The sequence below is a fragment of the Gallinula chloropus genome (genome assembly GCF_964237585.1).
Source record: "Gallinula chloropus genome assembly, chromosome: 2".
NCBI classification, from domain to species: Eukaryota; Metazoa; Chordata; class Aves; order Gruiformes; family Rallidae; genus Gallinula; species Gallinula chloropus.
In genome coordinates, this window is record NC_140086.1 from 47,158,781 (window position 1) to 47,172,481 (window position 13,701).

General features: G+C 42.3%; 1 protein-coding gene across 3 annotated transcripts; it reads right to left on the reverse strand.

Annotated features, from left to right (window-relative positions):
* Positions 1-999: 999 nt before the first annotated feature.
* On the reverse strand, positions 1,000-8,957 carry RNF138 (ring finger protein 138). Of its 3 annotated transcripts, none has more exons than XM_084279948.1 (7): positions 8,761-8,957; positions 7,591-7,756; positions 5,966-6,081; positions 4,422-4,490; positions 3,828-3,933; positions 2,881-2,954; positions 1,000-1,606 (listed from the first exon to the last, which is right to left on the reverse strand). In XM_084279948.1, the coding sequence occupies exons 1-6, from the start codon at positions 8,874-8,876 to the stop codon at positions 2,916-2,918; spliced, it is 612 nt and encodes a 203-aa protein (XP_084136074.1). In that variant the 5' UTR covers positions 8,877-8,957; the 3' UTR covers positions 1,000-1,606; positions 2,881-2,915. The 3 variants fall into 3 exon arrangements, with proteins under 3 accessions (XP_084136074.1, XP_084136072.1, XP_084136073.1); XM_084279946.1 differs by having other exon boundaries at positions 2,881-2,988; XM_084279947.1 differs by lacking the exon at positions 2,881-2,954.
* Between the last annotated feature and the right edge of the window lie 4,744 nt (positions 8,958-13,701).

The following is a 13,701-nucleotide window of genomic DNA, read 5'->3' on the forward strand; positions in this document are numbered from 1 at the left end:
TGTGGAATGAGGCATTTTAACCTTACCAGTGTGGGAATATGAAAAATCCCAGTATTTAAAGAATTACCAAAACCTCTGTTTGGAGAACAAATTGGAGCTAGGGCACAAGAAGCAGGTTGGACTCTGGCCACACAACTGATATTGTTACACATAAATCACCAACTAGACTAGGAACATTGCTGGGGATGTTCTCCACCACGTGTACATACCCGTTAAGAACAGGAGTTTGACAACAGGCTAGGGTGACACAGGGTGAAGAGTCAGTCCTAACAGGTATATGTTCAGAACAGTCTTATTTAAACCCACTGAACGTATGCTGTGCAGCTTTCATTCCCCTTCTCCCCATTAGTGTGAAATAGAAAACCTTGACACTCCTTTATAAGTAGATTTTCCATCTAAATTCAAAATTGTATTATTGCCCTCTTTTCTCCAGTTTTAATGACAGTCTTGCTGGCACTGTGGAAGTCTACAATGGGAATGCTTAAAATATATTTGTAGCTATTTTGGAGCAAATTTTTCTTCTCAACTGTTTGGGTTGTTTTTTTTTTTTTTTTCAAAGCCTTTGGATGCAGGAGATGTCCAGGTTTCTAAACAGTCTTACCAAAAAAAACTGGTTCATTTCTGAGTGTTGGTAGGACTGAAGCAAATTAGTTCTCTATAGTTACACAGCCTTCCATGAAGAACAGAACAGGCCAAAACTTGGATTCCAAATGCAACAACAGAAGTTCTTAAGCAGCTTCAAGAAAATGAAAAACTAGCTGGTCACAGTCATACACCAAAGTAGTATACCTTTTGCAGGTCATCTTGAATTGCTCAGAAAGTATGTCATCTTCCTCAGTAGCTGGGAGTACAGAGGAGTACTCCTCACCTATCACTTTAGGAAGCAAGCATCCTATTTCAGTTATGCTCCAAAAGGGGGAAAATAGATGTAATTATTCCTAGGCAATGGCCTCATTCTTTCTCAGTGAAAGGTGAAAAAAACAAACAACCTCCTTTGCATTGTTGATCTACAGAAAACAAATATTTTTATTCCTTAAGCTGTTATTTTCATTCACACAGTAACAGTAAAAAACAAATCACAACATCAGATAAAACTTTTGTCCTTGAGCAGGAGAGAAAAAAACAACTGTATCATCTCATCTTAGTAGATGACAGAAGAACTTAAAGAAACTCAACAGTGCAACAGAGCACCTTTGCATGTCTTTCTAAACATACTTTCAGAGTTTGTTTTGGTGAATTAAAATATCTGACATTAATAAAAAACTGCAATTAACAGAGTAGTAAAAGTTAAGAGAAAATCAAAGTAACAGTGAGAAGTTTCAACAAGGTCCCAAATTCCACAGGGACAGATCTCCGTGAAGATGTCAAGTTTTAGTTTCAGCAAAATAATTTATTAAAAGTCCTTATAAGTATGGGAAAAAGTTAATCCTGAAAAGTGGTTACTGAATATCATTTTTATTAATATATGCTTCAGATGACCAACGGAATGAATGTATTTTTTCTCTCAGATAATCAGTAAGGTGAAGGGGGCCAAACTTTAAAAGCTCACATGACAGGATTCTTGAACTGCATTTTGATATTGGGCTTCTTCATCAAGCTGAAGATTCTAAATAAAATGAAAAACAACATCAAAATGGGCAAATAGTCAAGATGTACTGTAGCCCTCAATTTCCCCATTTTTACATAAGAATTGGTACCAAAATGAAGACCCACCATCTTTCTGTGTACTAGATTATTGTTTATGTCGCAGAGTATCTTTTATTTAATCAAGTACCAAGATACACAAGACAAGAGAAGAATCAGACGAGTGGGACAAGGCTCATTAAGCAGAAGGGTCCATCTTCTCTCCCTGGCTCAATTACATTACAGAACAGCCAGCTCAGGAAAGCTGACTGTCACACAGTTCTTATAACGGGCCTTCCAACCATCCATAACATCCTCCATTAATAAAACCAAAATGTGATCCCCTGACAACAGTAATCATAGATTGTTGAGAATATACTGCTTAAAATGAGAAAGCAAACACGTACCACAAAAGATGGGTGGTTAACTCTGCTACTTGCAAAGAGCTGTTAATATGCCAGAATAACACACCTTTTTAGTGCAATTCCAGCAGCTTCCCCAAATCAAAATTCCGATCACCAGTTTTACATCCTCAAATGGGCAAGTTGCCCTCACGCTGAATAGCCCCATCCCCTGTGTCAATCTCCTAGCTCATCATGCCTTTGTCACAGATGACTCAACACAAGGAAAGACATGCGTCATCTTTGCCATCTTTAACCAGATGCTGCCTATGCCTCAAATACTGTATACCCACACAAAGCTCAAGCAGTGTACCCCAAAGCCTGTCAAAACTCTGTAGAAATGACAACACAAACCCTCAAACTCCCTGATGTAACGTGCAGACCTCAACTGGTTGGCTTGACTTACAATTCACTCACTGACTACATCTATGTGTGTAGTTCTGCATCTGCTCCCTAGTTGAGCTGCACTTTTGAGTCCTATTAATTATGATTTAGCTATTTCTGCCATAAAAGGTAAAAAATGTCAATAAACCAGAGTAGCATTTATTTTATTTCCCACAGAAGCAGCAATAATAAACTGTTTTAGTGGAACAAGTAGTGCAGATTGAGAACACGAATCCAATGACTTAAATCACTAGTTCAGAGCTGAGTTTAACCATTGACAACACCAATTCCCGGTAGCACTTCAAGTTGGTAACAGAAAGTTTAAGAACAGTCAGGCCTACATCTGAGATCTGTACAGAGGAGGAACACAGCATGTCCAGAGCACAAGCAGCTTTGGTACAGTATTTTTTTTTTTATTTATAGGAAAAAGTCCTCATTTATTCCTGTCCACATCAAAGAAGAAAAAGCTTACCACAAATTCTCCGTAGTCAAACCGATGTCTTAGATTTAGGTGACTAACAAGATTTCTAGTAACCTGGTTAGTATCTGCCCAAGGAAGAGATACACAAATAGGACAGATCTGAATTTGGAGGGAAAGGGGAAAGAGAGAAAATTAAAAAAAAAACCAAACCCAAACGTTATTGGTAATAGAGAATGCATTTAAGACATGGAGGAATAACTAGTCTATTATTCATCCACTACCAAAATACAATAGAGATGTACACACAAAGTCATAGTTCTAAGTGTTATTTTCCTCAATTAAGAAATCTGGCAAGTTGAAATGTAATTTTTGAATATTACATAACTTTCTCTGAGGAGTGGAGGATTATCATGCCTGTTCAGCACTTATTGTCAATTTCTGCTGTTTAAAATTTAGAAAAGAAAGTGATTACTGCATCCTGCTTAGCGTTTGGGAGGATTTTCACACGACTGAGATGGTCAAGTAAGCCAAGAGGAAAAAAAAACCCCACCCAAAAAACACACCCTATACAGATTAAAATTATGGAAAACCAAACAAATATTTCTCCATCACTCCCTTTGACTACCTTAGATTGCTTCTTTAAAAGTAACTGTAGGTTTCATATGAAGCAATAGCTACCTTACGAATGGGATTCTACAGAAGCAAATCTGAATTACTAAATGAGGAAAAGTAAGAATCAGGCTCAAAAACTGAGCTTGTTTCATATCAAGATAAATGAGATAACTAAGCCAGAAATGCCTCAGAACCACCACAAAGCTGGACAAGAAACATTTTCAACCAAAAGTCACTCCTCAAGTTAGATGTACATCATTAAGTACACAGTCTCTCTCAGACTGCAGTGATCTTTACAGATATCAAATAGCTACTGCACATTCAAAATTGTTCCCATAGTTATAATGGAATTAGCATAACAAACATACATAAGCAACTCTACTTACTACAGGAACTATCTGATAAAGATGTCTATTATTACAGTGATCCAGCAGCCGTTGTCTGGTAAAATTGGCTTCCTGGCACAAGGGGCATTTGAAGGTTGGGTGTCCACTGTGAACAGAAATACACAGTATTAAACAGAAAAGAGAGTTTGAGAAGTAGTGTTACAAAAAGCTTAATTCATCTGGTACCTTGTCATTGTTTTCCCTTGAACTGGTAACAACAAATCCCTCCACCCTCACTGACATAGTAGCAGAACTAACAGAGTTCCAATACCACTTCCAAATTGAAATTTTAATACACAGTTATTATTTGTAAGCCTAGAGGCATTCTTCTGAGGCTTGGGCTTTTGAAAATTATTTTGTTCCAATTGCAGCTGAACCCTGTTCTTCCTTATTGGCAACATCTTTTAGAGTAAATCTTTCACAAAAGTAATGAAAAAAAATTCAACTTATAGATGCAAATGCAGAAGACACAACAGGGTTTTTTTTAATACAACTTGTTATAGATGTTTGCATGGGGTTTGTTTTTTTTCAGAGTTACTAGGGGCATGCACTATGACCTATTTTAATCATAACTGTAGCAAATAAGCAGCTTACCTTGTTTCTCCTTGAAGTATTTGATTATGAGCCATCTCTCCATTATCTGCTATTGCATCACTCCTGCTACTTTAAATGAAAAAAAAAAAAAAACAACAAACAAAAACCAAAACAATGAAAATTGAGATTATTTTACTCCATTATCAAAATATTTAAGTTTAACAGTAATGAGGGCAGGGGAAGAATCCATTAAGTCCCAGGAATTTCAAGGCAAAATATAAAACAGCACATATTTTAACTCTCACAACTTTTCCTTTGGATTAAGGTATTTGGTCTCAGCATTTAGTTACCATGGTGACCCTTAGTGCAATACTATACAACTTCATAGGAAAGTGGGACATAACACAACAGACATTTAGTCAACAAGAATGGGAACAAAGCAGCTGAAAAGGCATCATGAGCCACATGAACACAAGACAGGTAGCACTTCCTTCCTAAGGCTTTTGACTGAGGCCTAGGTAAATAGACACTTAACTGCCACGTGTCTACACAAGCAACTTGCAACTTTCAACTACAGCAAGATAAATTTCCTTGTACTGTGCACAAAATAAACTATTCCCTAAAGTAAGGGTGACAAAGAGGGCCACTGTAGAAAGTAAATTTTACCACAAATGCACCTCTACCTAAGTCAGAAGAAACTGCTCTAAGAACATGAGTACTTGCAGTCACAGATCTGGTGATGGTACATTTTTTTTTATACTTCTGTGATGAGCACAGGTATTCTATGCTGGCATAGTCAATACAAAATGATGTAACAACGTCCAGACACTTTGATGAAATGTTGCTGCAACTAGTTCTGATAACAGCTTAGACTTCTGCTTTCAACATACTGATGGGTTGAAAACCAAACACTGAGAAGTTCTGACTGCTAAAAATAGAAAACAGATGTCAAAACAAAGTAAATAAAGGACAGGCTATATACAATAAAGCCCTGTGACCCTAATATGTTTAAAAAAGGTCTTTAAAAAATAAGCAAAAATGCCCAAGCAAACAAAATACATCAGTCAGAAAGTATGAAAAAGAAAAGTTCTTTGGCTTTGCTGCCTGAAAACAAACGGTAAGTGGCATTTGTATTTAATGGTGTGTAATGTACTGGAGTTCCTTGTATGTTTCATAAGAGATCGGTTTAAAATAAATTCGGTCAGAAAGCAAAAGTTTGCACAGTAGTGTTCTGAAACAGGATACCCACTAAAGCAGGCTTAGGAAAGGGGAGGGGGTATAAGAACAGAAGGAAACTTCCCAGGGGCTAAGTATTATGAAATCTGCTACAAAGTAAACTGCTTAAATGCTGTCGGGTCAAGGAAAGCTACAAATATTATACACTTTTTAGAAGAACTCCTAGAAGACATTCCAAACCATCATGTAGAGAGTTCCTCTGTATGCTAAGAGTAAAGAAAAGGAGCTGGAAAAGCTGTCATTTTGTTGACAATAAGGACAATAATTATTGCAAAAAAGGAGACTTGCCCTGGAAAAAAAAAAAAAAAAGAATTATTTCACAGGGGCAAAAAGAAGATGCATTGTTATACATAAAACACCCTGATTACCTGTTCCCTGTTGACTCTTGGGAAATCTGCAAGTTTGGGATAATAGGAGAAACACCATATTCATCCTGATACTTCTTACACGTTTTATAATGCTGCCTCATCCACGAAAATCTAACCTGTAAATGAAATGCCAAATTATTGAAATTGTACTAAACAATCCGGGGATAGAAGGAAGAGATAATTCTGCCAACAGAAAGCAATGCATGCAGGAATTGTCCAGACATATACAGCAGAAATCAGAACTTGTGTCTCCCCTCTCAGCATGAACAATTTCTTCTCCAAGAGGAGATCTTCAATTCCTTTTTCCACAGATCCTGTGTTACTCTGTGAGACTAGAGAACATTCCCACTTCCCATGTCCCCAACGGCCAAGCAACTGAGAGACTTCTCAGGAGTGAAAGATGCCAGTAAACTCCATTTAACTGAAACAAAGTCATGGGAACTACATCATGAGGGCCCTGAGGATGGGATAAGCAACACTGCTCCTTCAGTCTTCTCTGACCTGCTGTTACCTTGTGCAGAGCAAGATCTTTTTGTATCAGGTATGTTCTGAAAATACATAACTTTTCTTTTTCATGAGAAAAAAATGAAGTAAAACCCCACATCAATACATAAAAGGTGAATGAACACCAACTTAAGGCTGCCTATCCAGCTTAAATGCAAGGTAAAATAATAAGTTGCTCAGATTTGTTGGAAGACAGCTGTGCTGGACATGGCCCTAAATCAGAATTTCAGGTCCAACAGTGCTGTCAGAAAGTGCTTACAGGTTCAGCACTGAACAAGATCACATCCCACACGCCTGTGCCTATATTCCATTAAAGTTCTTCTGGGGATCTGTTTGGTTCTTCCTTCCAGTTTACCAACTTATTATTGCTTCTTTCTCCTAGCTTTTCAAATTAATGAATCATGTGGAACAAAGCAAGCAGATCGGCTTTCCACTAGTGCTAATCTCCACGTTGGCAGAACTAAGTCCCAAGTGAAACGAAACAAACATGAAGACAAGTACCAGGATTTGATGCAATTTGATACAAAGCAAATGTGTGACTGAAATCCTGCATCCATTTCTAGCAGAAGAGAAATTGTTATTGATTTCAGTGGGGGTCAAGATTTCACCCCATGTTCTGAAAATAATGACTGCTTTACAGAAGGAATGAAGGGAATGTAAACAGACTGGGGGAAATTCCACATGATTGTCTGTGCACCAAGAATATTCAACATAATTTTTGTTGTTGTTGTTGTTTTAAAGTTTACAGCAGCTCTATGCACTTTTATTTCCGCAATGAAAGTTTCTGAGGTTTTCCATGTATCTGCAACTTTCATTTTCAGTTGTTTAACTTATCTTTTGCCAGTTTTATAGCTATATCCAGTTTTTGCATTAATTTTGGGGAAAAAAAAGGCACTCCACTTAAAAAGCCCTTATAGACAATAGAAGATCCTCTTTCAGTTTACACCTGTTAGGCATTCCTAGCAGGCGCTGCATGCCTAGTATATGCACAAGCCATACAAAGCTGAATTCAAACTGCTACAGGCTCTTTAGCTCCAAGACAAAACCGACGCACAGTAAAAGCGCGTCTGGTCGAAAACGTGAAGAAAAATTATCCAACTTTTGGTAAAGTTTTACTCTACCTGCTTCTCACAGCATCTACATCCCCCAGAAGCTTTCTTCATACTGTTTTCAACATCTAGAGCCCTTTTAGGATACGTTCTTTCTTTTTTAGTCACGCTCCCCCGGCAGAGAGGACAGTGTGTTCCACTTTCTCTGATTGCTGTCAAGAAGCACTTCCTGCAAAACCTAAATTTAAAAGTTACCACAAACACAGGTTAGCAACGTGAAGACAGTTAGATACTTTGTCCTCGAAGAGAGATGGGCAATCATTAGGCTGAGGAAGGGGGGGCTAAGGGAGTGTGTGGAGGAGGGTAATAGTCAACTGAATGGAAACCTTCATAAGCAAAATGAAATAATGGTGCTTACGCAGAAGTAAACAGAAATTAGGGGAACTTGGCAGCGCACTTTAGGTAAAGATCTTCCTCTTTACTGACTGCTATTCCTGAGCTGTACACCAGATTGATCATTAATGAGATATTAAATGGTGCAGCAGGCACATGACACTGGAAAAAAAAAAAAACCCTTATCAGAGGAACTGCTGTTTATTGTCCTTAAGCGGAGCCAAAAACACTGCAAAGCCTCATTTACCATGCGCTTCCAAAGATTCCCCTCCATGGGCTCTTGCAGCTCCCCTCTCACTTTCTTTTCCTCATGCACCAACTGCCAGAGCTACTCCGCCTTCCTACGCGGCCGCGCTCGGTAATTAAAACGTTCCTCTGAAAAGCGACCGCTTCCCCGCTACGAATAAACGGGCTGAAGAGGGAGAACTGCCCCGCAAGGGTCCTCGCTTGAAAACGGGCAGGAAACTACTACAAAGCCGAAACCGCGGGTTGGGTTAGGTTAGGCGCGGTAAGACGCTCTCGTCGCCTGCAAAACTCGGCCGCCGCCGGATCGGACAACGGGGGCTTGGCTGCAAGAGGCGGCTCTCCCGGCACCGCGGTCCTCGTTCGCTACAAAAGAAAAGAGCCGAGGGAGGGAAGGCCGGGCGGCGCTCGGCACGTATGCCTCACGGCCAGCTCCCGGCGGCGTGCGGTGGCGAGCTCCGCGGATCCCGCTACGCCCCCGGTCTCTCTGCCGGCTCCAGGCCGAGGGTCTTGTCCGCGGGGGCGGGGAACGCGGAGGAGGCGAGGAAAAGGCTTGTGAAGGGGGCGGAGGGCGGGGGGGGATACGCGGAAGAGGGGAATACCCACACGTGCTGGCAGTTCGCAGTCCTCACGGGCGTTTTGAACACCTCCTGGCAGACGGGGCAGTAAAAATCATCCTCGCTGAAGCACGCCGCCGCCGCCGCGGTGGTCCCCTCGGCCATGGCAACCCGTCAGGGCCTCTCCGTGCGGAGCGGGGACGAGAAACAAGCCCCGCCCCTGGCGAGCTGCGCTCCGTTCCGCTCTCGCGGGCCGCCACCAGGCAGCCTGGGGCCGAGGCGTGGGGCGGAGGGTGCCCGGGGTCCGGTAGAAGATGGCGGGTGGGCACCTGGCACCAGGTGGGAGGCCGGGTCGGGCTGCGGCGGAGGCGGGTGGGGGAGCGGCCCCGGCCTACGCGCCGCACGCCCCGCCTCTCCCTCCTTCCCTCCCCGGCCCGGGAATCGCCCCCTCTCCGCGCTCTACCTGAGGGTGCCCAGGGAGGGAGCCACAGCGCCGGCTGCCGCCTACCAGTGGCCCGGCCGCAGCTCTGGCGGAGCTCCCAGAGGCACCCACGCCCCGCCGCTGCTCTCCCGCGGGGGGCAGGGGCGGGACCAGGGCCTGGGTTTCCATGGTGATCGCCTCCTGGCCCGGCGGGGCTGCTATGACACGGCGGAGCGGCCTCCCTCCGCTCCGCCTTGCCCGGGAGGCTTCCCCGCTCCGCCTATCGCTTTTCGTCGGCCCTACCGCCCTCCCGGGGCCTGCGGGTGCCGCCGCCTCGCACCTCCCCTTCCGCAGGCGCTTGGGTCCGCACGGCCGCCGGGCAGGGCCGAGGGACCGCTACAGGCCGCAGCGGGCGGGGGACGGAGTCGGGGCCCCGTGGGGGCCGGACCCTACATCAGAAGAAAGCTTTTACTACCTTCTTCTGGATATAGCGAAGGAGAACAGTTTCTGCTTCGTTTTTCACTTATAGAGCGAGTGTATTTTAGTGTATCAGCAAAGATACACGTCTTGTTTTTATTGTGCTTCTCTGTTCAAGGTCCCCTTGCTACTTATTATTCAAGTGTACCTCATTCTGTGATAAATTATGTTCCTCATGCAATTAAATTGGGTATGTGGGATGTTAGTGGTGTTAATTGAGCCAGCTAGGCACCAGTTATGTCAATTATGTCCTTAGCTAGGCCTCACTAAAACACCAGTGCCTCAGCTAGGCATCAATTGCTCTAATTTGAGGCAGTTAGTTTAGCATTAGTAATATTTGGGCCAGGAATTCTGACTCCTGAATAGCACTTGCCAAAATCTTAATTCAGCAGTACGATTCCGTGCTTTTTTCTAGAATAGAGTTGTAAAAATATTATAGTGAAATAGTAATGCCAAAAATGTGTCCAGTTGAGAAGACTTTGGACCTGCTAAGCACATCTACCACTGACCTCCTTTGAGCATAGGTATTGGCAGATAAGCAATAAACAAAATGTTGGCAATACTTTAAAAACAAATGGATTTTTAGAGATTGTATTTTTTTCCAGAACATATTCCTCTGTGCAGATTATAGTAATGAATAATAAAACTAAGATTCAAGGGCTGAGGGGAAATGTGTCCTTCATTTTATCTGCTTGCTTGGACTGCAGCTGTCTGTGCCATAGCTACATCTTCAGAGGAGATCGCTACATGGGGAGGGGATCACTGTGGCTCACCTATGTCTTCAGCACTTCGATTATTTGGGCTTCAGGTGTCCATCAGAGCAGCTTCTTGTATCTTTCAGTCATCCACAGCAAGAGACAATGCCCATGTTGCCACCTGGGCTCATGGTTTGGAGGGGAGAGAGGGAACTGCAGGAAACAAACCTGAAGCTCATGCTTCTCTTCAGGTGAGGATGAGGGGCAAACCATCCTGTGATTCTGTGAATGATGCTGGCTCTGTTTTTTTTATTCAGGATCTATGGTGATTAGCTAAAAATGCTAGTATCTTCCTAAGCAACAGAGAGCAAGAGCCAATGATTGCCCTTCGTTATAGACCATGTAGAGGCAAAATTTGAATGTCTCAAAGTACTGGGAGATCTGAAACACTGATGAGAAACACATCTGGGGATGGTACAGATCTAGGAGTTAGGTCACCTGGGCTGGGATATTTACTACCCACTGTTCAGGTCGGGAGAAAATCTGGTGGAAAAGGTAGAACTCCCTGGACAGGGGTCTCCTGGGACATGGCGTACCTGGGATTTGGGGCCTTACAATAAGCTACCCTCTTGTAACCGTGGCTGTGCTAGCTCAGGAGGTTACTGCTCCCCTGTGATCATTGCTTCTCTATTAGAGACTGCTAAGGGTTAGCTGAGCTGTTCATGGGCTGGGAAAAAAAAAAAAACCATAAATCTGCTATTAGAGCAATTGACTGATTATCTTCTTCCCTGAAATGATATAGGAAGCCAGATCAGTAGATCTGAGTAAGCATGACAGATAACAAGTGGCAGTTGGTGGCCGGAATCTCTTCAACAGTGCAAGTACAGCCAGAAGAAGACATAACTATACCTGAAATGGTAAATAGCCTACAGAATGTTTCTTGTGTGTGTTTGTGTCAGCTAGGGCTGTACCACAGCTGTATAGCCAGCTTCAGGTGCATCCTATCCGTGCTGTGACAGTACCTTAAAAGGCAGAATTAGAGACGTCTCAGTTCCAGTGCTGGGCAGCAGCCTGGCATCACTCGCTGGGAGATGGGCTTCCAAGTCTTTTCAGCCCTCCTGTATGACTTCAGCAAAACGTGTCCTTGTGCCTCAATCTCTCAGTCTGTAAAAGGGGAGTCGTGTTTTTAATCACCAGCTAAGGCTGCTGTGAAGTTAAATTAATTACTGCAGGTAAAGAGGGTTATGTCCTGAGAAGGCAGGTGTTAAACAAAAGCAAAGATTTATTGCTACAGGAACATGATGGGTCCATTTGAACTCTGCACGGGAGACCGCAGTATTTATCGATTAGTAGCTTTTGGCAGGGGGAGGAATTGCGCAGGTGACCTCAAGGAAGTAAACTACAGGCAGGTGTGTGTGCAGGCATTCACGCTCTTGCTAACGTTATTGTAAATCTTGATCCTTTAATAAAGCTGTGACCTTGGAGTTGACAACTAGTAGAGCCACAGAGCAATATATAGCATGGCACCAGCCTTGTAAATCTCATGTAGTTTCGGCCATTGACATAGACAATGATGTAAAGGGAAATCAGGCAGCTGAAGTTTATGAAAACACATTTATTTGAAGGAAAGCATTTTAAACCCGTCTTTTTAGATTAAATTAAACCAATGGCCTTGCCAACTCTTTATGCTTTATGATAAAATGTGTTTGTGAAATGAAATCTCAGCAGTGAAAACTTGCAGAACTGCTCATAAAATATTGCCGTTTGCAAGGGATGGGTGACTGCCACCAAAGAGATCACCTTTTCACAGCTATTGTATAACTACTTTTCTTGCAATTATTATTTTGGTGTTTTTCTTGACAATGCTGCTGCTGCAAGAGCAGCACATCTCCTTGCCGATATGAAAAGGGCAGGGATTTTTTCTGTGAGAGCAAAGATGGACGTGTAGCTGTGTAGCTGCAGGGGTATTGGAAGTTGTCACATGTGAGGGAAAGGACATCCTTTGCTTTGCCAGGTGTACCAGTATCACTACTAACAAAGAACAGTCACAGAAACCAGATTTTAATTTTTTTTTATTACTCAAACATTCCCACAAATGCCACCCTCTGCAGCAGCACCATCCATCTTTCTGACTGGAGAGTTTTCACTCCCAAAGCCAGTTCTCAAAGAGAAAGGAAAGCAACTTTCTGAGGCATGTGAAACATTGAATCTTTCGCTTTTCACAAAGGAGCCACTTTCTGATTTGATGAAGAACTAGAAAGACCTGAAGTCTATTGGAAAGTTCCTTGTTAACATGTTACTGTCATTAAAGCTACTTAGTCACCGTGCACGCCTCAGTGCATGAGCATGAATTTTAGTTTCTTACAGATCAACTGCATCTTTGAAAGATACTGTGTTATTCTGTACATGTAAAACACTGTACATACTTCAGTTAAAAAGACACTGCAGATCTCTTGTCCATGTTTCTATTTTTTTTTTATTACAAGCATACTAGTTGCTGTCATTTTGAGATGGCTTTCACTTACCAACGGTGCTAATTGCTGTAGGCTCCTCTTGCACTGCAAATGGAAACTGATGTGCGATCTCACGGGGTCAGTAGTACTGTCTCTGGCAGTAGCTAGTACATTTGATACTGTCCTGTGGGGTATTTTGATTTGTTTAGTCCCACAGCATCTGAAAAGTTCTTGTTTGTCATCTACCTTCAGCATTGCATCATCATCATCAATGCACAAAAGACTGCCTGCTCCTGAATGGAAGCTGCAAACTGACAGGAGTGGCTGCTGTCAGCGCTGCTGTATCTGTATGTCCAGCCAGCAGCGAGTTCGGGACTTGTGTTTTAGGTAGAGAAACTGACAGTATTTTCTTTTATCCTAAAGAAAGATAAAACAAAACCAACAAACAAACCCACATTTTTTAAATGCAACTGAAATTTAATTTGAAATAAAAAATTAAAATAAAACTGCTTAAGAAAAAAAAAACCACAGCACTTTTAGTGCATGGATTATAGGTTCAAATTATTAAGATGGCCCTTCACCCCTGCCCTCCATTTCAACATTATTTTCTTTAGTGCTTTTACCCCATTAAAAAGAAAGGTTTACATCTCTCTTTGTCTGGATTAGTATCAAACTTAAATATGGTAAAACACTAACTGATATTCTTGAGAAATCCCAACAGCATGCTGGTTCTTGTGCTGCATTTCCTATTTTACAGCTCTCTCAGACAGCAAACAGCTGCAGCACCTTTCAGAAGTACAACTGTGTCCTCTTAGGTTCTTGCAGAATAAAAATGGGATGTTGAAACAGCTTTCATTGGATGGGCGTAGGTTTTCATCCAAGGATCTCCAAGTCATTTATAAACAGCATTCAGATGAATAATACTGGTGAAGAAATGAGGTGAC

Bases quoted from the DNA above. Each gene is read 5' to 3' on its own strand.
- RNF138 (XM_084279946.1), bottom strand. From the start codon at position 8,876: ATGGCCGAGGGGACCACCGCGGCGGCGGCGGCGTGCTTCAGCGAGGAT. The intron at 7,757-8,760 runs GTGGGTATTCCC...TTTTAAATTTAG, and splicing joins ACTGCGAACTGCCAGCACGT to GTTTTGCAGGAAGTGCTTCT. The intron at 2,989-3,827 runs GTAAGTAGAGTT...CTCCAAATTCAG, and splicing joins TTTATCAGATAGTTCCTGTA to ATCTGTCCTATTTGTGTATC.